This window comes from Tachypleus tridentatus, chromosome 13, assembly GCF_004210375.1.
Source record: "Tachypleus tridentatus isolate NWPU-2018 chromosome 13, ASM421037v1, whole genome shotgun sequence".
Taxonomy (NCBI): Eukaryota; Metazoa; Arthropoda; class Merostomata; order Xiphosura; family Limulidae; genus Tachypleus; species Tachypleus tridentatus.
Window position 1 is genome coordinate 217,820,278 of NC_134837.1, and position 24,945 is coordinate 217,845,222.

The 24,945-nt window shown below is 35.1% G+C and overlaps 1 protein-coding gene across 2 annotated transcripts in view; it reads right to left on the reverse strand.

Moving 5' to 3' along the window:
* Window positions 1-2,527: 2,527 nt before the first annotated feature.
* LOC143240332 (E3 ubiquitin-protein ligase RNF166-like) overlaps window positions 2,528-24,945 on the reverse strand; it is a 29,585-nt gene continuing 7,167 nt past the window's right edge. For both annotated transcript variants that reach the window (XM_076482593.1, XM_076482592.1), the window contains exons 3-4: window positions 8,870-9,088; window positions 2,528-5,695 (exon numbers count right to left, since the gene is read on the reverse strand). In XM_076482593.1, coding sequence (XP_076338708.1) covers window positions 5,630-5,695; window positions 8,870-9,088 — 285 coding nt within the window. In that variant the 3' untranslated portion in view covers window positions 2,528-5,629. The remainder of the gene's footprint in view (window positions 5,696-8,869; window positions 9,089-24,945) is intronic.

Consider the following 24,945-nt stretch of genomic DNA (forward strand, 5'->3'; position numbering starts at 1 on the left):
TTCAAAAGGAGCATTGGAAACCAATAATTCAAAGTAAGCCATTTCTATTAGTTATAAACAACGTCAAACAACATAAAAGGCTGTTTTCAACACCACGTCAAGTTAAAGACAAATGCATGGGACTTCTGTTGTGCATTAAAATTTATTTATATCTCAATAAACGGAAATGTTAGAAAGTTCCAACGATTTTTGCCTAAAACAATATAGTGTACATGTTGGCAATTTACAGCTATAATAGCTCAAATAAAAATATCGAGAGCATTCGCATGTCGTGTGACATGAAAAGTGCAAATTGGGAATTTTAAAAATATATTATTTGGAAGCGAAGCTACAAGAGAACTATCCACAATTTTAGCAGTAATAAGAACAAAAGAAAGGTAGCTAGTCAACTCCTCCCACAAGCAAGTCTTGAGCTACTCATTTACCAATTAATAGCGGGATTAACAGCCAATAACAACGTCCTCACAGCTGAAAGGACGAGTACGTGTGGTGATATTTCGAACCTGTGGTCTTCAAATTACGAGACGAACGCCTAACAGCTACCAGGCCCTTAAAAATTCAATAACAAAGGAATGTTTGAGAACCATATATTTTATTAATATCAATGTGAGCTTTGACGTGGGGCATGTAACACGTTTTTCTTTTTTTTTGTTTGTTTGTTTGGCATGTGCGGTCGCATAAACATGAACAGTAAAAGTGGTTTAACTATATCTGATCTCAAAAATGACATTCATTCCTCATATCTTTTCAACTGAAGAATATCTTCCCTTCGGTGAGAAGTACAACATTCTAGCGTAATATACTTTATGTGTTTGTGTTTTTTATAGCAAAGCCACATCGGGCTATCTGCTGAGTCCACCGAGAGGTATCGAACCCCTGATTTTAGCGTTGTAAATCCGTAAACACATCTGTACTAACGGCGGGCTATACTTTATGAGGGAAACAACTTCAGCATTCATTTATTTAATATAATCTTATTCAAATACATAGAAGTGAAATAATACTGAAATGGAACGACAAAAACAAGAACAAACAGCCATAGATGTGTTACTACAGCACCTGATTCTTCACTAAATAGTAACGCCAGTTTAAGTCAAATTGGTTCAAACTGATACGAACAAAGCTCCTTAAGACTGTCAGTCTGGGTTAATACTAATAACATACTCTTCCCAGAGTTAAAGTATGACGGTGATATATGTGAAACTATATTGGAAATATTATGATAAAGAAATACAATATACCCTTATATCTTTTCCTAATATTATAGTTTTTATTCTGAACTTACTCTTTGTTCTGAATATGTGAATACTTCACTTAATTCATAGTCGAGAAAGCTGATAATTTGATCTCATTTCAAATTAATTTTGTTTCTTTGTTATTCTCGAAACTATTTAATACCCGTCACTGCCACTGAAATACAAGTCTTCGTTTGACACGTTGTCTAAAAATGTGACAGTAGTCTCCCTCAACGACTGTTCAGGTTATTTCTAGAGGTTACGGTCCCATCTGTTACAATGAAAGTGACCATATTTAGTTAATACATTAAGAGAGTCTGCTCGAAACGGTTTAATAATAATGCTATTTGTCAGCTTCGGACACCAGTCTTCACCAGTTTTACCGTACAAGATCCAGCAAGATAAGCATCATCCAGGTTGAGCAACGGTTTCTCTGTTTGTTTGTTTTGGACTTTGCGTAAACCTGCACAAGGGCTATCTGCGCTCGCCGTCCCTAACTTAGCACTGAAAGACTACAGGGAAGGCAGCTATTTATCCCCACCCACTGCCAACTCTTTTCACCAATCGATTGTGGGGTTGACTGTCACAATTATAACGCTCCCAGCAGAGCAACGGCCCACTGTATTTTACAAGCAAGTGAATATGTTATATTGTGCTGAACTGATAACAAAGGCTGTGGTTTTCCTTTTGCACTTCTGTCCAATATCATATTATTATTAATTCAGTCAACAAGAGATGCAGTATTACTCTGTAATTGGTATCTTTACAAAATTTCCAATTAAGTAGGCCTATCTGTACTTTAATAAGTCAGTTTCACTTGATTATATCACAGTATCCTTATTCGCTTAAATGACGTAAAATCACTAAAACCTTTAAAATACATGAACTGTTATCATTGGCTCTTTTATAACTGTTGCAACCAATTATCATACAAGTTTGTACAGACATTTGTAAATATCCTAATCATTCCAACTTATTTGATGGAAAGGTTACAGTCCTGATGAAAAATTTAAGCCTTAAATAGGCACAACCAAATATAACAACAACAGACATTTTCTAATGTAAACAAACTTTGGATTATATTTGTCACTGTTAGAAAAAATATATAAAATGATGCTCTGCTTAGATTCAATACTTTGTATACTCAAAATAATTTTTTACTGGTCTTTAGCAGAGACGTTTTTTTGTTTCTTTTTACCTGATTGTATGCAGAGGAAGGAAAATTAATTTTCACTATACTATTTTCATTCATAACTACTGAGTAGATGTTCCATAAATCAAGACACTTTCCATATAAAAAATCAATCTAATTTATTTAGATCATGGATTACACATGGGTTTAAATAAAGTCAATGAAAACTCTTAAGTTTTCAAAACTTTAGGTTTAACTTTTAAGATTCACAATTTTATTGTGAATTTCATTTGTTTTTGAATCTATTCAAAATAAAAATGTAACTGAAATGCTGTTACCACTTAATGACAAATTGAAATTCACATCTTTACTTGTAAAATGTTTATGAAAAGTATTTGAAAATGAAGATAAGTGGAATATGTAACAATCAATTAAACTAAAATTTCACTATTCAGAATGGTTAAGTTGAAAGAAACAAAAGACAAGTGAAATAAATCAAATTTCCCAATTACGATTTTCAGCAAACAAAATAAACTGTAACATATGAATGAGTAAAATATATAAATTTTTCCAAAGCCATATTATCAAAGCTTATCAACTTATTCCAACAGTTAAAATTGTGCTAAATGCATTTAAGTGTAAAATATTATTTATCACCATTACAAGGTTAATGAGAAAAACGGTAAAACTATTACGTTTGACATAAGGTACAAATATTAACAAAATATCGGTTCTCAAATATACTATTACAATTTATAAAATATTACACATATTTAGTATCATATTTTGATTACTCCAATACATTCTGTAATACTGTAGGATATTTAAAATTAACAAAGTAGTAGACACATACAGAAACAAATTTTTTACCTTTTACAACTTTTCCCAATATATGTAATAAAATAAACCATAATCTATGCACAAGATTTAGTTCTACAAGCCGAGCTGTAGTATGATGGTCCATATTTATTGAAAAGGGTTCAGAGATGATCTAATTCAAATTTAAAAGATTATACAAGTAATAAACAGGAATTAAAAGCATCTGAGAAATAATAAAACAAGAGAACACACATTTAAGATCTGGAAATATACTGTTTTAATTTTTAATAATGTGATTAACTTAAGGAATTAGTTGCTGTAAGCAATAGTGAAGGTGAGAACTTTGTAAGAATTTTAAAAAATAATTGATAATTCCCTAAAAATAAAGCATTGATTCAGATGTTTATGTACAAGGTCAGATGTAAAGGACTAAATTATCCCCTGTTGTTCTTACAACATGTTACATCACCTACTGTTAAATATTAATCTAAGTTTTTCCTCAATTTTGTACAAAATCTTAGTTTTAGTTATATCAGTAACATAAAGACAAAACCTCTAAGTTCTTTAATAAATCTATTATATATTTTTCATAATAAAACTACCAATTTATTAGTTCACTATTTCTGATTCTGTAAAGTGTTCTTAGTCTGACTAGAAAAGATTTTGTATGAAGTTTTATTGTTTTCCCTCAATTCTCAATGATGTTAAATGTTAAAATATAGTCTAACTTCCACTTAAATATTTTGAATAAATTCAGTACTTTTAGCTAACGGGCCATTTCAGTGTTTAGTAATACTTGTGTTAGTATGTTCAAATCAATATTTTTGATAGTCCAGACTTATTTCTAATTTCAGCTCTTCTATTATAGTATGTCATATGTATGGTGCAGGGTTTCTATTAACTATTCAAAAACATTTGAATTAATTATAAATTCCAAAACAACCTTCTTCACATCAGTAAACAAAGTATCAATAAGCAGATACTAAAAACAAAATAAATTTCAAGTGTGGTAAAAGAGGCATCCTCATCATCAAGAGTTTGACTTGAAATTCGCCAATATTTTATGCCTCTGGTAAACTTAAGCACATATTCAAGTATTAAGTTATATTAAATACATGGTATTATTTTTAAATAGAGGATGAGATTGGCCACATAAAAAATGGATACAAAATTCTGCAATTTATAAAAATCAGACAGGATTAAATATCTCAAACCCCAACAAACATTAGCTTACTGACTGTGCACAAAATTATAGTAGTTAGTTATAAACATTATGGAAATTTTAATTATGTATAAGTACACATGAGGCAGAGCAATACTAAGACATATAGATGTTTTGGTTTGGGTAGGATTATAGCACTATATTTAAAGTGGCTTCAAGACAAGATCAGAAAGACAACACTTTTATTGAATAATAGAGGGCCAAGAAATGTTTAGTTTAGAATTTTTTATCTTCAGGTTGCTTGAAGCTGCATGTACTTAGAACACGTAGTATATAAATTAAAACAGGCTTGTAAATTTCATCCAGGCAGCAATGATATAGTTCTACTTCCAACTACACAACTTATTCTAATGCATATTATCACTGTAAGATGAAAAAAATGTGAATGACTTCTTTATAATTTTGTACATTCTATATCCCTTACCTATGCCAAAATTAATTCATTTTTCTCAAATCAAAACTTTAACAGTAAAATAGTGATTGGAAAAATTATATGAGCTGTTAAATATTCACATAGGTCAGATACTCAAAATGACAAACATACATATGTATAGAATTAAAAATCCAACATTAGAATGAAAATAACTCACACAGAGATAAGACACTTTCAAAATATATAACATTACCTTCATTTATATCTTTAAAAGAACAAAGGCAACAGTTAAGCATTCCAATACTGTAACTAAACAAATGATCACGAAAAATTCTGCAAACCATCTTTAACCCTTTCACTGGAACTATGATGTATATTTTCCAGTGATCCCACACTGGGACTGCAACTTTTCCCACTGTCATTCAAAATTGCTGTGTATGGCATACAAGAATAAAATGAGTTAGAAAGTTTTAAAGTATTTATTAGCATCCAATCTAATGTTCATAAATGGTTTCCCTTGATGTTTTCCATTCAGTCCTTCAGTAATCCACAAGATGCCTAAACAAATAATATGACAAATATATGCAAACATTCTTGATGCAATTAAAAGAGATAGCTTAAAAGATAGTGAAAGGGAGTCAAATGATTTTTAAGTACACAGTAATGAAGAGGTAATGATGGAGAGCTAGCACCCTCTTGTTTCCAGTGATGAGAGTCAAGATTATGAACCTGAACCTAGCATAAACAGCATTAACAATGAGAAACATTTGTCCAAGTCACAGTGTGAAAGTGGTAGAAGCACTTGGAAATAAATATGTATCCTAGTCACAGTGAATGGGTTAAGATATCTAAAATTCTTTTAAAGAAGCTGCTAGAACTTTCTTCATGGCTTCAGTCTCATCCAAGTCAAAATCCTGTAAAGCAACAAACAACTTCTTCAGCAACTAAACACTAATGTTAATATTGTTACATGTTACTGTTTTATTTTATAAAAACAATCAAACTTAATTTACTTATTACAGTAATATCTTATAACAAATTGTTCAAAAAATAAGTACCTCAACAAATAAATATTTGTACTGTTGTTTTCAAATAAGCTGGTTTCCTCTAAAGATTTGATAATGTCTACCAATAATGAGGTGTGACAAGAAACTGTTATACAATGAGGTCTGTACTCTCTTGGTTTTCACTGATATATAATAAATTTATCAAAAACCGTTCATGGTCGGATATATTATGATCTAACCTCTAAGCAATGTTATCAAAAACTAATAGATATCTAATAGTGAATAAAATTATGATGACATTACATTATTATTTTTTATACATAACATAATATCAAAAATATAAAAAGTTTCACCACAAAATATGTTTTTATTTCTTAACATTTTTTTTGTATTACATGGGCATGTGAGTGACTATATGTGCAGAAGTTACTTTTGGAAAATTTTCTGCCTAATCCATTATCCAACTGTTCATGGCAGCCAAAACATTAAAATCAAATCAAATAAAAAGCTATGGCAATAGCACAATTACCGAGAGATCCGTATCACAAGTTCTGATAAACAATATACGGAAATTCAATCCTACAAGTACATGAAAACAAACTTCACACTTTCTTCTATACTGAACTTCAATAAGGTAAAAATATAAAAGGAGAAAATTTTTTCACATACATGATATTAGTAATGGTAACCCCTCTCCCCAAAAAAACTGTAATAATCAGAATGTAAAATCATACTTAAAAATATTTTTCAGTCTAAATAAAACAAATATTGTTTGTTTATGCTAAATCTGAATACAGATGAAAATGAAGTTAATTATGGGTCATTCCATGCCAATTCATCCAGATTTTGGAAAATTTTCCAGGTGATCCCCTCAGAATGCCATGAAAAAATTCACGTGTGCTCATCTACCCATATAATGAAAAATTGCCAAAGATTAGATCAATATCTCTAATAGTTTCTGATTTACAGCCCTGTAAAATTTAGTTAATTTTGTTATATTTGTGGCAAATTCATTTTCGGGCAACTCTGGCTGCTTAAAGCTGCAAGAGTAATGGTGGTAGAAGGCTGAAATTTGCTACACTGACTGAATTAATCGCACAGAATTCAAAAATGGTCTCAAACCATGTTTCTCTCTCTTACGATTTGCACAGTGAGGCAGTACATTCACCTGGAAACCCAAAATTGTAAAAAACATTGGTTTATGTAATAAGCCATAGCTCTAAGACTTAATATGATACAAAGCTGAATTTTGTTTTCAAAAATCCTATAACATATCAGTTGATAAATCAGCAATTGGTGTAATTAAAAGTTTATTAGATCTGTAAAAAAATGTAGTTGCATGCAACTTTTTATGATTTAGCTAAAAATAGCCCTACTTCAGGCCACAGTTTGACCATGTCACCAGTTATTCAGCCTTTTCAGATTTTTACCATATATTCTTACATCTCTGAATATGATCTACAAAAAAATCAGGATGATGTTCAACCTACGTTTTGAATTATAATTTTTTAAAGTATCCTCTGACCATACGTTGTTTACTTGAAAAAAAACAAAAAAACTTCAATTCAGGTGTGTTACTGTGTGCAAATATATCCATACAATTTTGAAATAATTTATGAATCCCATTGAAATATTCTAATCAGCCTTTACCATATATTCTTACATCTCTGAACATGATCTTCAAAAAATTCAAGGTTGTGTAAAATAATAAATTATCAAGTGTCTCTGATATGTACCATTGGGCAAAGGACCACACACATGACATTCAGTTCTTTCTTGTCAATCAGGAATCAGTCCTGCAGAATTGTGTAAAGTTTGATCTACTTGAGCACTATGAAAAATGCAAAACTATGGCAGGCATTAGGTCACATCATAGCTTTATTTCCCACTCTACCAACAAATTGTATATGAGGCATACTAATACCTTCAACTAACTGGAGGCAAAAGACTCCAATTGAACCCAGGTATCAGAGGATATTGGAAAACTAAATATGTTTGGGAGAAAGATTCATGTAAAAGGGAAAGACTTGGGTCATAAGGAATGAAAGTAAGGAAGAGAGGTAACAGGAGGATAAAAAGGTTGTCCTATATAATGTTCAATCTCCCTGCAAATAAATGCCATTAAATCCTGCAATGGTTCTCTCACTCCTGTAAAGTATGGCATTAGACAACTGAGATGGACCCAAAATGGTAATGAGTTTTGAAATCTATACTTGACACAGAACAAGCAAGCAAAAGAATTGGCAACAAAATGTGTGTAAATAATCTCTTTCAAATGAAAGTGATTAAAAAAAAAGAAGAAATGAAATAAATACAAGAAAGTCTAAGTTAAATTACTCCATAGAAGAACTGTCACAAAAGAACGATATCTGAACTCAAACACTGCCAAACAAAAAGTCACAGACTGGTAGTACCATACAGAGGGAGTCATATACATCACAGGGCAACTGGAAGAAAGACAATGCATGTTGATATGCATGAGACACATGTTCAATTTGATTCTAATGGGAGTGAGGCAAAAGGCTTATGGCATGCATTATTTTACAAAGTTTGCAGATGGGGTCATCACGAAACAAAAAATGCTAATCTTGTGAGAAGAAGGGGTACTGTATCAAAACCATGGCTAACTAGTGACATAATCATTTAATGCATGAGAAGTCATACACTTTGTGGGGGCCCTAGGGTTGACACAGATGGGTCAAATTCAAACACTGAAACTCTATGCCATTCCCTTACCAGCCTTAATGATGTATACTGGGAATAGTGATAACTGGTTCACCCAAGTTCACCGGTTATCAGTGACAATTCATACACAAAAACTTTTGTCAAATAATGCTTTATAATGATAGCACTTATTTTTCTGGTACTGATTTTCTTCCACATGTATCAACCTCACTGCCTTTATTTGAGCAAAACATGTGCAGAACTTGTAGTTTTGAGAGTCATCTTGAAGAAAAATTATAAAAAAATTACAATAAAGAGAAGTTTTGCTTAAGTACAGAGGGAATTAATTCCTTCCATACTAGTTAGTCAGCATAAACTGTGTTAATTAACAACTATAAATATATATCTATGGCTTACCACTTCCATATTTTCCTCCTCATGTTTCTGGTTGCAGTGATTACATAAACTATAAACATTCAAGTCTTTCATTGAACAGTAAGGACATTTAAAAGTAATTCTATTTGGCTCATCTGGCAGCACTAACTTTTCTGGTACTGGCTCTCCTCCATATGCACCAAGGTCACTGTCTTTGTTCAAGCAAGTCGACTGATGTGCTTGTAGTTTTGAGAGGGTCATCTTGAATAAAAAATCATAAAAGATAGAGTGGAGGAAAAATGTTATTACAAAGTATAGTTACCCTACTGTATTATTGCAGGCCTAATGGTGATTTTTATAAAACTACATCAATTTCTAACCAAAAGTAAAGAAATTTCTTTCACAAAATTATTGGGAAAAAATTATTTCTCAATACCTACATTGATGAGACATTTTATCTAAATAATCTTACCTTTCAGTTGTTGTAATTGATTATTAAATACTAACAAGTACTTAGCTAAGGAATCCAACTCGCTGGTAGGACCTGCCACTAGCTAAGTTTTCTATAACAATGTGAGGCTTCACTGACTTTATCACAGTTTGTAGTAGAATTTTAACCTGAACATGTTTTTCACCTTACAAAACAACACTTGATTAGAGTACTCAAACTTACAGTTGTTTATCTGATATCAAATTACTAAAACTGACAAGGAAATCTTATATTTAATCTGAATTTAAATTAAGCAGGTACATATATAAATACACCTCAAACACTGAACTAGTTCCATATTAATTACTTTTCATACTTAGTGAAGAGTAAATCAACAAATATTAGGTAACACAAATATTAGGCTATATATATAGTAAAATATTCTATAATTATGATGGTACATAACATCTATAAATCAACAGAACACATCAAATATAATATAATCATAATGGTCTAGCTTTAAGGAAGTCAAAATGCAAAGAAAAAACATAGATTGCACTCTTTATCAAGCAAAACAGAAAAAAAAAACATTAGTGAGTAAACAGACAAGTGAAATACAAGCATATCTGGTCAGCATTCGATATTTTGCATTCCACTGTATATAACTATGGAATTAATATTATCTACAAACATTTATTTCTCAACCAAGAGATTATTGAATTACTGCAATTATCAAGTAAATTTTCCATACAAAGCTGGTTTAATCTGTTTCTTTGTTTTATAGAAACTTTGAAGAACAGTTATGTAACAAAATGCTAACTTAGTAGATTTTGACAGTAGATTTTCTCAACTGTCAAATTCTAATATTTTTCTTGTATTTGTTTTCTTGTTATTTTTAGCATCATTTAAGCAGTGCATACTTGATTAATGTACATTAAAACTTTGTTATCTGGCATATTTAAATCCAGAAGTTAAATTTTTCTCACACTAAGAAACCAGACTGACCTTGTTAATTTCACCACAGAAGCCACAATAGGCCAGTCAGTGGGATACCTCTAGTTTTAGACCAATGGTGGAACACCTTTCACTTGAACTAGTAACCCTTCATGGAAGATGGACAGATGGAACCAGCTATCAAGAAATTGGCTCAATGTGTGAAACCGGATCTTCTTGTCAAGAGTGTTTGTGTGTTTTTTATAGCAAAGCCAAGTCAGGATATCTGCTGAGCCCACCGAGGGGAATCAAACCCCTGATTTTGCATTGTAATCTTGTCAAGAACTGGACAAAAGTTAGCATCAAAAAGCAGATGATGAAAAGCAGGATATACGAAATTTGACAAAGAAAATAGGAAGAAAGTGGAAGATAGACAGAGTGGGAGAGGAGCAATTGTTGTAACCACAGAAACCAAGGCTGAGCTGGCCAATAAAGAGCAATCAGGAATACCTGATAAGTTGTGTGGGTGACAGAAGTCCTCCAATGAAGTAATAAGAGAGGTTGGTACACATAAAGATAATTGTGTGACCAATCTTGGCCGAAGGCATCGGCTGCAAGAGCTGGAAATGAGTTTCAGGCAATGAAAAGAGAGTGACTTGTTGATGCCCATGGTAAAGGCATCCACTTGGAAAGAACTCCAGCAATAACAAAAATCTCTAAAAATAAGGAGAACAGTGACCAGATTGAAAGCACTTAGCACATGAAATACAATGAGGGTAATGTACATGGTGCCAGTATAAGAGATCCAATGTCCAAAAACAGATCTCTGGACGAAATGCCCCCTGGGTAGTTGATATGTGCCACCACCACAGAATTGTTTGAACAAACCATCAGCATACAATGTTAAATAAGAAGAAGGAAGTAACACAATGCCAAATGTATTAATAGAAATTTGAGAACACTGATATGAAAAGCACTTTCATCTGCAGACCAATGGCCCAAAGCCTCATGATGATTGAACCATGTCCCCAAACCTGAAGTGATGCATCCATGATAATATGTAGATCCAAACATGGGGAAGAAAATCACACCTGCCAACAATGAACCTTGTCCAACCACCTAAGCAGATCATCTCACAGTCAAAAGGAAAGGAAATGGGGGTGCAAAGAGAATTCCAAGCAATGTTTCATCCATCTTGAAGTGGCCAATAAAGGTATCTCTTATTGGCATGACTGAGGGGGACCTGTGATACTTGATAACAACCTCTCCAAAAGCAATAGAACCATGCAAGCAACAAGTGACTGACCCGAGATAGCATGGTATATCAACAGTTCCACTGAACAATGTTGTAAAGGAAATGACTATCCCTGACTGATATAGGTGTTGCAAAAGAGCCCTAAATGGACAAGATATTAACTGACTTTGAAGAAAGAGTTCTCTAGTTTGATCAACCAGCTCACTCAAGCCACTATCAAAAGAAGCTGCCAAGTGTGATTGGCCAATTCATGTTTGCAATCAGCCAGAAGCCAGTCATCTGTGTAATAAGGAAATTGCATTCCCAGAGCATGGAAATGTCAGCAAAATACCTACAGTAATGAGGCAGGTCAAAAGGAGGAAGGAAAATTGATAAACCACCCCAATATAAACAAACTCAAGATATGGGGCAAAACTTAAATGATATTAGTATACATAGGTAAACATTGGAAACCATCATCCACAACTCAAGAACAAATACCTATCTCATGGTGAGAAAAGATTTCAGAGCAGTGAAACAAAGTGGTTGAGGTGAGATAAATCAAGTACAACTACCAATCCTCAGTTTTCTTGGGGACAACAAAAATGTGAGAATTAATAAGTAGTTCAGAGCTGCTTCAGACAGACACTGGCTAGCGATGAGATCTTGAGGAGGGAAGGAAATAGGATAAGGACTGACAGAAAGTGAGGAAAAAACTGAAAAACAAATCCTTCTGACAAAACCTGAAGCACCAACTGATCACCAATAAAGAAATGCCAACAATGAAGAAACTTGAACAGCTGAGCAAACACTAGACCAAAACCCACTAGGAAGTCACCAATACTGGTGGCAGCAAGGGGCATGTAGTCAAGGAAAGTGACAAAAAGAAGCACTTCTAGTAGAAGGATCAGGTAAAGGCTGGGAAGTGGAAGGGCATTAAGTGGTAACTGGAGGCATATGAGGATGTGAGGACAAACAGGCTACTATATTCATAAAAATAGATTGTTGTGGGAACAATATCACCTAAGACTAGAGTTTCTGGGACTATATCAAAAATATGCCTCAAAAATTGGATCATATGTAAATCTCTAAAATATGTCAAGAGTAAATAGAATTAAGACAATATAACACCATGACCTATAAGGTCTCAACAACAAAAAAACCATGTATGTAACCCCAAAATTGAAGATGATACGTGAACTAAACTGGAGGAGAGAAGGGCACATGTATATCCAGAAAACCATTCAATATTTCTGTACGAAAGAAGGATATTGTAACAGATTAGTAAGGATAATGTACAAACAAACATACCATGCATGGATAAGACTGACAAATGTTTTGGGAGCCACCCCCAAATAAGCAGTAAGGAACCTAACAACTGCTGGTATAAAAATTGACAGTTATCACATTGGTTGGAAAGTGCAAACTTATCTGTAATCCCAAATTTGACGGGAATGAGGCATGCTAATCCATCTTCTTAATTGTAAGACAAAGTCATCAACATGAACACAAAAATCAGGTGAGGAAGGAAAGATGAAAAAAGGGTTGGGAAGATTGTATATGCAATATGGAAGGACAAGATACATAAGAAATAGGAAAAATAGATAAAATCTCACAAACCTGAGACATAAAGACTGCTTCAGGCTTAGTAGATTTATCAATTGGGAATGAGAAAGAAAGGTAAGATCTGGAGGTGGAAAAAGATGATCAAAGTCTTTGTCAGCTTGTAATGTGACACTTGAACATTTAAATTCCTGACATCTAAGGTGACTAGAATTAACTGATATTAATATAAAAAACAGACTGACTGAAAACAAATTTAAGAAATAACCACTTCATGAGAAAACAAAGTCGAACATGAAGCTTTAAACAAACAAAATAGCACATCAGAACCAAAGTGCAGTCAAAAGTATGTTTTAAATTTCATGCAAAGCTACACAAGGTCAATCTGCATTAGCCATCCCTAATTTAACAGTGTGAGACTAGAGGGAAGGCAGCTAGTTATCATCAACCTTTATCATCATTAACTCTTTTACCAACAATAGTAGGATGAACCATAATATTATAACTTCCTCATGGCTGAAATGGTATGTCTGGTGGGACAAGGATTTGAACCTGCAAACCTCAGATTATAAGTCAAGTTCTTTAACTACCTGGCCATAATGGGCCTTGCTGCCCAAAGAAAAATGATAGTTTAGTAGAGGAGTCATATGCATCACATGAGCATATCATTCTCCTATTGGTAAGAAGGTGATGCATGATGGTTTGCTTGAGAAATATACTAGAATCTTGCAATTCCAATAGAAGATTTGTTGCATAGGTAAAGAAAAAGTTTGAATGTAGAGGACACACTAAAGCTCAGAAATATTAACTTCTGATATGACACCTAACCTGTACTTACAGCTTGGTAGAATCCTAGTGTAAAATTTTACCTAGATGGTCCCCCTTAAGGATGTGACTGAAGATAACCCATAGAGTGCAACACCCTATAACTTGAAACAGAACAGGGGCATACACTTCACCAGAAAGGATGGGTCAAAAGGACAAGCAGAAAATACAAACACAATCTAAAATCTGCATCAAACTATATGTGTATAGTATGAACTCAGCTTCTGGGCTACAGTAGAAGAAACATCCCTATAATCTTTATCTCAAACTCAGTGAAGCAGAACAATAAGGTAAAATCTACCTTGCATCCAAGTAAAAACTTATGTTGGCTGGTCTAATGCTAATCCAGCACAAGACCATCTGGAAGAACTTGACTTCCACTTAGCAGTAGTAGGGATAAAAGCCAGAAAAAGGGATAAACTATAATATATATGTAGAAAACCACTTTACTGAGTGTAATTTGTCATATTAAGGAAGCACCCTTTATGGTTCACCAACCCAGTGGCTATGAACTTCCATGTTCCTCTAGGAGAAAAAAAATGGGAGGAAGAATGAAAGCACAATGGGGAGTCCATAAGAATATGTTTCCTTAACTGTATCATAAAAATTCCATTTTTAAATTCCTTTGTACTTACATTACTGGATTACATTCAAAATTTAATCAAACCACTTTACTATCCATGTATGTAAATAACACTTACATTATATATTATAATCTTGATTTTTATGCTATCTAACTTTCAATTCCTTAACTTATATATTATAATTTTAATTTTTATATTATCTAACTTTTAATTCCTCTGTTTCAAAAGAAGCATTTAAAAACAATACTTAAACTGCAATTTGCTCTCATGAGAAAATTTAATTTTCACAAGGGCTATTTTGAAATATAGATGCTTTGTCCTGTATGTGAGTGTCTAGATGGTAATGTAGGTCTATCAAACTACTGACAAATAAAATACAAAGATATTGGCTGCATGCCCTAGAAAAGAGTGATAAATCTTGTCAGGCCTTCATGGGTGCCATGCCCACCTTGTATACTTTGCTGTGATTTACAATGTCCATATAGTGAGTTGACTGACACACGTGTATATAGTCATTAGAAGGAGCTCAGTTTACACTATAATCCATCCATGGTTAATTTAAAATTACCACACAGCTGTCATCATAGGATGCATGTAACTGTCTTTGATACTGTTGTTAGCTTGATCAGCTATACTATTTACCATGGTTTTTTACAGTATTTGCAACAGTTAGAAAAAGAGTTAACCCTTCTGCACTAGGCTAAGAAACTAAGAATCATGAGTTTATGATGGTTCCATGTGATACTTCTTCATAAATAATAGAATATACAAAATTAGAAATTAAAATAAAACATTAAAAAATAAACCAAAGCAAAAAGGTAAAAATGTGAAGCTATGCAACATGACCAAACACAGATATTTTAAGATTATTCAACAGAGTTAAAATGCTTTTTTGCATAAGTCACTTTGTTACATTCAAACTTTAATTAAACGCCTTTAACATCAATGTATATGGACGAGTTTCATATTATTGTGTGTGCTATGATTCAAAGTTTTATTTTATCCTAGTTTTAAGTCTTTTATTTCAAAATAAATATGTAAAAAAGCCACTTAAATACTACAGATGTATAATCACATGGCAAAAGAGCTATAAAAATTTTCTACTCTGATGCATTGTATCTTCAATACCACAGCAATACTCTTGAGATACATCTATAATTAGGTGCTTAGATAAGCTTTCAACTGTTTCCAAATTTTCCTAAATGAACACAGTTGAAACAAGTACTGTATTTTTTTATGTATGTCTCATCTGTTCCCCCAAAAAAGGGGTCTCAAAACCCCCCTGTGTCCCATACACCAAAGGTCAAAAATTTTATTCTGCTACTACTTTTGAAGTATTCTAAAGAATAATAATAATTAAGCTGATGTTAAACAAATAAATAAATGATAACTATGAAAAATATGTTTTTCCCTGAAGATAGCCTTGAAAATAGGGGTGCATCTTATACACTGAAAAATATGGTAATGAATGTTTCAAAGCTGCCACCACCTTCAATAGATAACTAAATGCAGATAGTTTAAGGCTGTTTAACAGAAATTTAAAAGACATGTACATACTTCTCACGTTTAAAAATTTTCTTGCAATGTCTGATGATAATATTTAGTTAGTTATAAAGTAGAAAAAATGGAAAATAAAGTATAAAGGTTTACCCTAAAAAACACTTGATATTCAGTTATTAGGCAAATGAAATGTAAAAACTGCAAGGTACAAAATAGTATTTTTATAATTCACAAAAAACTCACTTTGCAGGTGAACTATTCAGAGTCTGAGCACAAATTACTAAATGAAATAGCAGAACTGATTGTGGAACTAAATACCTTTAGAATTTTATGTCAAGTTTCAAATAATTTCATCCATTAGTTTGATGTTTGGAAAAAATTTTATGAGAATTACATCACTTACTTATTATATAAGTTTTTGTATAGTTCACACAGTGAAACAGATGACCATGAAAACCCCATTTTTAAATGCAATTTATCAGTAGATTTTAAGCTAAGTATGGAGGGTAGGCAAGAATCCCCCACTTGCCTTACTTCTGCTGGTTACAATGTGGGTACGGACTAAATCAGGCCTCGTTTTGGACTATAAGCACCAAGAAGATATCTCAAGCAGTCTTGTGGAACACCCCACCTCATGTGTAAATGTTTAGTTGGGCCAGAAGTGTTCTACATTGTGTAAATTTTAGTTCAACATGCCTAAGCAGCAATATATGTTACTAAGCAACATTCCATAAAGAACTAGAGGCACTGTAAAAAGAAAGTAAGAACAAAAGAAAGACTTATTCAGTCAGAAATAGATATGTGAATAACAGTGACCAAAGGCAGTTGATGGCCTGATGAGGAACAATGGCCAGATTTTGGAGATAGTGTGCAACATAGGTGTGAGTGGTCATTTACATGTCAGTCCAAACAATCTTCTCCAATGTACAAGGGATGAAAGCAGCCAGTGACTTTCATGGCAAATTTGATGAGAAATAGATGGAAACAAATGTGCTTCTCCATCCAATGAAAAATACACTGAATGGATAAGATGTCAGACCCATCTAGTGGGTATAACAAGACATAGTTGGCAACATACATCAAAGATACAGACTGTATGCAGAATCAGGTAACCCATCAAACATCCAATGAAAAAAGAAAGAAACCAGATGACAGTCCCTGAGATATGGAGGAGGTAAATGTACTTGGGCAAGAAAGGCATTCCTCCCCAACAAGTCTCTGCAACAGAGTAATCAGGTATGAATGGGCAAAGTCAAGGAAGATGAATATTCCATTGTAAAAAGAAGCAGAGTATATATGTATTCCAAAGAACCCTCTTAGTAATGATGGCTTGCTTCCAAAAGGAAAGAGATGGAAGATAAAAAAGAATGAAGATAAGACAGAGATGAGAAAAATGTGCATAAGAAAGACTAACAGACGACAATGGATCAGAACATCAAATCTGAAAAACAAACTACAGAGTTTCGGGAATCCAAGGGCTTCTGATTCATTGTAAGCTGAGGCATATCTGCAATCTCTCAATGAGGATAATGCTTACAGCACTAGAATGAAACTACGACGAAATATTTGTCAGCAGCTACTCACATATTAAGGACAGAAAGAAACTATAACATTCTGAGGAAGGGAAAGTAAAGAATAATAGAAAATAAAAAGAGTTAAAAAAGTAACAAACCTGAGAAGAAATGTCATGGAAGAATGCAGAATATCAAGGCTGATCCATGTCTTTACTGAAAGAATTGTTTACAAATTTAGGCACCAGGGAAAGACTGCCTAAAATCCAAGTCCTTACAGACAGGAATTATATGAAGCAAAAATTCTGTGTCAAGGTCAAAAAAAGGACCAAACCACATGCAAGGCTCCACCACACACAACACAAAAGCAATTATGACTCCCAACAAAAAGAGAAGCACCCATGCACGAATGTCAAATTTCAAAAGTAATGATTAATTAATAAGCACTGAAGGAACAAACTGCATTAGAAGGCAGTGTCACACTCCTGTTGGAGGAAGGTTATCTCACTCTTATTTGCAAGCAACAATACAGCAATATCACATGAAAAACATGTGAGATTAAGTGGTAGCGGAGTGAAAACGTTTCTATGTGAAGACTAACACTAAATCAGAAAAGCCAGACATGAAAAGAGATTATGTATTTTAACCTGTCAAATAGCCATCAAATGGGCCCAAGAAAGTGTCCTGAGGGTGAAGTTGAGGGCGGAAATGAACAATGGGTGCATACAAAGGAAAAGATTAGACCATTTTTGGCTGATGCATACACTATTGGTGCCAATGTATGCAGAACAGAAGACCCAAATTGAGGAAGCTTAACATTGTCTTAAGTGGCAAAGTCATTGACGAACGTACAAAAGCAAAGCCATCAAAAACAGTGGATTGTGATCATTCTAGAAAAGGGGTTCCAAGGAAGCCCAAGTCCTCAACAGAACTTGATAGACACTCAACACACCCTCCCACCTTTTCTCTTTAGTTCCAGTACGTTTCTTGATTGATGTACAAAAACTTTATGGGAGTAGCACAAGAAAATAGCGATAAATTCTGTGGATACGTGTGTAGCATTTCTGAAAGATGTTTCCATAATAAGTATTGAAAATCAATGTTAATTTTAAAAATTATATTAAAATCCCTATCATACTTGAATTATTTTATTCTTTTATTTAGGCAGTAAATCCATCTTTTTTCAGTTATATAACAGGCTTTGCAGCAGGTCTTTCTCAGTTAAACACAAATTATACCGTAACAGACTGAAACAACAAAAAATAGAACCATGCACACACACAAGGTATGAAATGGCTCCAAAAATACAGAAATTCTACAATTGGGAGTAAAAAAAACATAGTTCCACAAACACATCATAAATTATAAACACACAATAAAACTCTTAAAACTATGAAAGATTTATTGAAGCAAAATATTAAAGTCTATTATCGTAATTAACACCATTAATTTGCTTTTTATATAAATGAAACAGTTACCTCTAGCTACAGTATATGGCTAAATTTCTACAACAATGTTTGATTGATTGACTGATTTAGTGTTTTATGGCACAAAGCAGCTAGGCTATCTGCACCAAACTTCCAGTAAAAAGGTAAAAACAAATTAAATGTAGTAAAATACAGAATAGGAAATGAAGGTAAAACAAAACATCATTGAAAAACAGAAAAAGCATAAAACCAATGTTGACACCTAGTTTACAATGTTAAGAGAGAAAGCAGAGTAAAAGAATTGTAAAGTACTTTCTCTAGCAAAATGGTAATGATCATAACCCGCCAGCAAGACTAACAGGTAAGTTCAAGAACCACCGTCAGTCACCTGAAGTTGGCCTTTCCAGTCCTAGTTCCAAGTTATGTGTCATAGCAGCCATTATCAAAATGTAAAATAATAGAAGTTTTAAAAGACATACAGCAAAATCGTAATAACGAGTAGCCAAATGTCCAGTAAAAAGGTAAAAGTAAAGTAAATGTAGCAAAATTTGTAAAAGTAAACGAAGGTAAAAACAAAACAGTAATTAAAAACAGAAAATTGCATAAAACCTGTAGCAGAATGGTAATGATAATAACCCACCAGGAAAACTAACAGGCAAGTACCAGAACCACCATCAGTCATCTGAAGTTGGTCTTTCCAGTCCTGGTTCTGGGTTATGTGTCATTATGGCCAGTACCAAAGGGTAAAGTAATAAAAGTTTAAAAGACATGCAGCAAAATTAGAATAACAACTCGCCAGGACGACTAACGGGTACTTCAAACGGATAGTTCTAACAGCAGCGTTAGTCACCTGAAGTTGGCCTTTCCAGTCTGGTGTCGAGTTATTTAATGTTCTGGCCATTTTCCAATTTCAACTTGGACTAGAGAGATTGAAACTTTGAAAAGGGAACCACAACTAAAAAGGTGTAATGGATAAACACTTAAATGAGATTAGAAAGATTAATGTCCATTAAAAAACTAAAAACTTTATCAAGGTGGACAGTGTCACCATCACCAATAACACTGTCCAATGTTACAGATAAACCCTGGGAAAAAAAATGTTTAAAATAGTGCCGTTGTTGAGAGTCGTAACGATGGAAAGAAAGTAAAATGTGGCTTACAGTGACTTGAGTGTTACACAAACTACACACTGGTGCAACAGTTCCAGATAAAAGAAAACGATGAGTTAAAAAACTGTGACCAATGCGTAGTCTAGATGGAACAACTTCCTCCTTCTGAACCTTATGGAAGCTAGATGGCCAAAGCCCAATATAGGGTTATATTTGAAAAAGCTTGTTGTCTCGTTGCTCACTCCAAGTGGACTGCCAGCTGGCACGGAGCTGAGCCTTGAATACAGGACCATAGTCCATGTACGGAATAGGCACAGTGGTGATAGTGCCTGAGCAGACAGATTTAGCTGCCGTGTCTGCATGCTCATTCCCGTGAATACCAACATGGCCTGATATCCAGAAAAACTGGATAGAAGTAGATGTTAATGAGAAATGTGCAAGTCGGTTTTGAATATCAGTGAGAACAGGGTGTGAGCCAACATGAAGTGATTCCAGAGCCAGTATAGAACTAAGCGAGTCAGTATAAATAGTGCAGTTGGAGTACTGCTCAGCTTCAATATGATCCAGGGCAAGAGATATGGTGTACAGTTCAGCAGTGAACACAGAGGCTGTAGAGGGGAGTCTGCTCACAACCACCGAACCACAGCAAACCATGGCAGAGCCCACTGAATTACTTGATTTGGAACCATCTGTATAAATTGGAACTAAATGATTGTTTGAAAGATGTTCATTAAATAAAAAACGGTACTTCCAGTCTGGAGTATCTGCCCTTTTCAGATGACTGAAAGAAAGGTCACATTTGGGGGCTGTAATAAGCCATGGTGGGATGGGCTGACTTGTGGATTCTGCAATGTTATCCAAGGACAGACCTAATTCAACCAATTGCACCTGGATGCGAAGGCCAAAAGGAGCAATGGCAGATCGTCTGTTCTGAAAAAGTATGGCGCACTGAGGAAGGAAAACACATCTCCAAGTGGGATGCTTTGGTAAGGAATGAAGTTTCAAAGAATATAGTAAAGATAGTTGCAAATGGCGAAGGAGCAGAGAAGGTTCATGAGATTCAACGTATAAGCTTTGAACTGGAGAGGTGCAGAAAGCCACAGTGCAGAGTCGAATTCCTTGGTGATGAATGGGGTCCAGCATCTTTAAGGCCGAGTGTCTGGCAGAGCCATAGACCACTGATCCATAGTCGAGTTTTGATTGAATAAGAGCACGATATATCTTTAACATAGAACATCGATCTGTTCCCTAACTGGCAGTAGAGAGGACACGGAGGATGTTCAGTGCTCTTGTGCATTTGACCCGTAGTTGCTTTAAGTGTGGTATAAAGGTCAGCTTACGGTCAAAGATAAGCCCCAAGAACTTGGTCTCAGGGACCACTGGCAGCGAAACTTCACAGATACGAAGTTCAGGATCAGGGTGAATACCCCGTTGGTGGCAAAAGTGCATGCAAATGGTTTTAGAGAGAGAAAAATTAAAGCCGTTTGCCATAGTCCACTTAAGTACATGATTGAGGGCAGTTTGTAGTTGCCGCTCAATATATCTCATGTTCAACAACTTTCACATCTTGTGTCAGTCCATTCGCAACATACAGCCCATTTGCAACAGTGAGAGGAAGTTGTTCAGTGATGGCATTTATCTTTATACTGAAAAGTGTGACACTCAAAACACAGCCCTGAGAGACTCCAAGTTTCTGTACAAAAGAACAGGAAAGTATCGAACCCACACGAACTTGGAATCACCTGTCCATTAAAAACTTTTTATAAACATGGGTAAATGGCCATGTAACCCATATGTATGGAGGTCTTGCAAAATGCCATACCTCCATGTTGTGTCATAAGCCTTCTCAATGTCAAAGAATATTGATACAAGATGTTGGCGGTTGAGAAAGGCTTCTCTGATAGATGTTTCAAGACAAATTAGGTGGTCTGTGGTGGAGTGCTGTCGTCGGAACCCACACTAAGTGGGCGAGAGGAGGTTGTTTGATTCGAGGAACCAAACAAGATGAGCATTAACTATCCTTTCTAAGGTCTTACAGAGACAGCTCGTCAAAGCAATTGGATGGTAGTTTGAAGGAATCTTGGGATCTTTCCCTGGCTTAGAGAAAGGTAAAATAATAGCCTGGCACCAGGCATCACGAAAAACATTCTCCTGCCAAATCCGGTTAAAGGCAATTAGAAGGACATCAAGAGAAGCAGGAGATAGATGGTGCAGCATGTCATAGTGTACATCATCAGGTCCAACAGATGTACTGCCAGACCGATGAAGGGCCATTTTCAGTTCCACCAGTGTAAAGGGACAATTATAGTCAAAGAGACAGTCAGTTCGAAAGAAATGAGGTGAACACTCTGCCCGAGTCTTGAAGGCCAAGAAAATGGAGGAACAAGCAGAAGTGCTAGATACCCAGCAAAAGCTTTCACCTTGAGTATGATGGTATGACCCAAGGAAACACGGATGGCTATGACCTCCAAGGGTGTGTTGAGTGACAAAGACAGGGTGGGCACATGCTGATCAACCAATAGTGCCACCCCTCCATGTACTCGTTCATCACACAACCTGTCATTTCTGTACAGAAAAAACTGCCGCATGGTGACTGTATCAGCAGGTTTTAGGAATGTTTCTTGTAAGGAAAGACATACAGGATGGTAGGAAGCAATCAGTGTTTTGATATCATCCAGATCAGAATGTAAACCTCGACAGCTCCATTGTATCAAGGTAGCCATTTTTAATGATGGGTAGGCGAAGTGGCTGAAGAACCCTTCTGTTTATGACCACGTCTTTTTTCCTTACTGTCCTTAGTTGGAGGAGGTCTATCAACCTTCATGGATCCTGCCCTGGGTTGATTGGGCAGGTCTTTGTTATTGGAAGGGGATTCCAGTTACTGAGGATGCCAATGAATGATTGTTTTGCCTCTTGGGGTGGGAGAAAAAGATGTATCAGAAGAAATGCATGTATTTGAAACTGAAGGATGTGGATCTTGAGGTTTGTTGGAATGTATGGGAGGAACAGAGATGGGTTTGGAAGTTGATTCATCAACCTTTTTAACCATGGAGGTCAAAAGGCTTTTCATTTGTTTTGAAAACGATTCTCTTGGAAGCACAGAGAGATCTGTCTGCACTCCCACTGTAGTTGTGGAACGAAGTGCAGCAGCATATGTCTGAGATGGAGTAGCGGGCAGCAATTTCCGAGCCTCATGATAACTAATGTTATGAGTCATTTTCAAATGCTGCACCTCTTTTTCCTCCAACCATTTTGGACAAGAATGAAAGTAGAAAGGGTGAGAGCCATTGCAGTTGACACAATGTAGGTCCATGTCACATTCATAGGCATCGTGGTCCTTGCCACCACAACGAGCACGTCAGGGAACCACGACATGATGTCTTTGAGTGGCCAAACCTGACATTGGAAACATTGGAGAGGGTTTGGAATGTAGGGCCGTACCCTGCAAATTAGATAACCTGCCTTTGTAGTGGCAGGTGCATGTGATGATGTAAATGTCAAAACGAGGGTATCTGTTGGCAGTGAAACTCCATCTTTGTGAGTGGATATGTGCCTCACTGCAGAAACTCCTTGAGTGGAGAGACCAGCGAGAATCTCTAACCCGGGGACATTCTTCAAATCCCTGTCAACAATAATTCCTCATTATGAATTCAAGGTAGCATGAGGGGTAACCTCAATAGATATGTCCCCAATTGCTGTTGAATTCAAGAGGAGTTCACTGTGTTGGGTTGTGGATGTTTCAACTAATATGTCTCCAGATCGAAGCTTCTTTACTGACTTTGGAGAGCCAGCAAGACCCTCTCGTCCCTTCTGAATAAAAAAGGGGGACATTTGCCCTAAAGGTTTTTCTGAAAGAGATTGTAATATAAGAAAATGAGGTACGTGTGTTACAGATGTTGAAGATTGCTGCTCAGAGTCTTCAAGACGTGGTCGTTTACCTATTGACTGTTTTTCACTATTTTATTTAAATTTTTTTGAGGATCCATAGGAAAAAAGAAAAATTTCGGTACCCACTGACCCCACCCACCATGGAGCCCTATGAGGGGACGCACAACAATGTCATGCAAGGACATGCAGCAACGCCAGGGTTTCGTGAGCACTATACCAAAACACCAGCATCAAGCACAATGTCCACAACACCTGTTGAGAACTTCCAACACTGGTACTTGGTTGACTCTAGCCCAAGTGGACTAGCCGATTGACCTAAGGGAGGGCCACCCAAAGGCCGCCCATCTACAGGAATTCAAGGCCAAAGTGGTGTGTTAGGGTTGGACCCCTCAACCACCAGGATCCTTTCCTCCCCTTCACAGGTTGCCACGCAAGGCAAACACGTGGGTGGATCTTTAGATCCCAGAGAAGGTAACCAGACAGAACAGAACCTTCCCTGGAAAGTCCCCTCACCACGTACAGGAATCCACACCGTGGGGAACAATGTTTGAAAATGAACTACTTTTTAACAGAGAACTGAAGTGTGAGAATTTCATTGTGATGAATAACGGAAACTACAAGCAACCAACATAACCTTTTGTTGAGATTCTGCCTGGGTAAATAAATAAAAAACATATTGCTCACACATACTTGTACAGTTTTAACTGAGAGGAATAAATTTGTTTTGTAAATTTTTCTTAGATCAATTTTAGAATAATATGCTCAAATTTGCATTTTTCACTGCAGATGTCAAAGAAAAAACTTCTGGAGTAGTTTAAAGAATACAAGATAAATCTTAAATTTCCTGAAAATGCAGAGTAAGATTAACAGGATGTCAGTGCTTAGAGATTTATAAAAAAGTTCTGACTATTAGAGTATTTTATTTTCGGAAAATAAAGCTACAGAGTCAATGCAGGCCTAATTTTATACCAGATTATTGGAGTAAATGGTACACTGTATGTATTGTCAGTTTGAATTCATTCAAAGTATTTTTAGGATTTTATAAACAAAAGAAGGATATGTTTAGATTATGAACCAACTGACTTTCTTCCATCCATTTGCTTTGTAACTAATG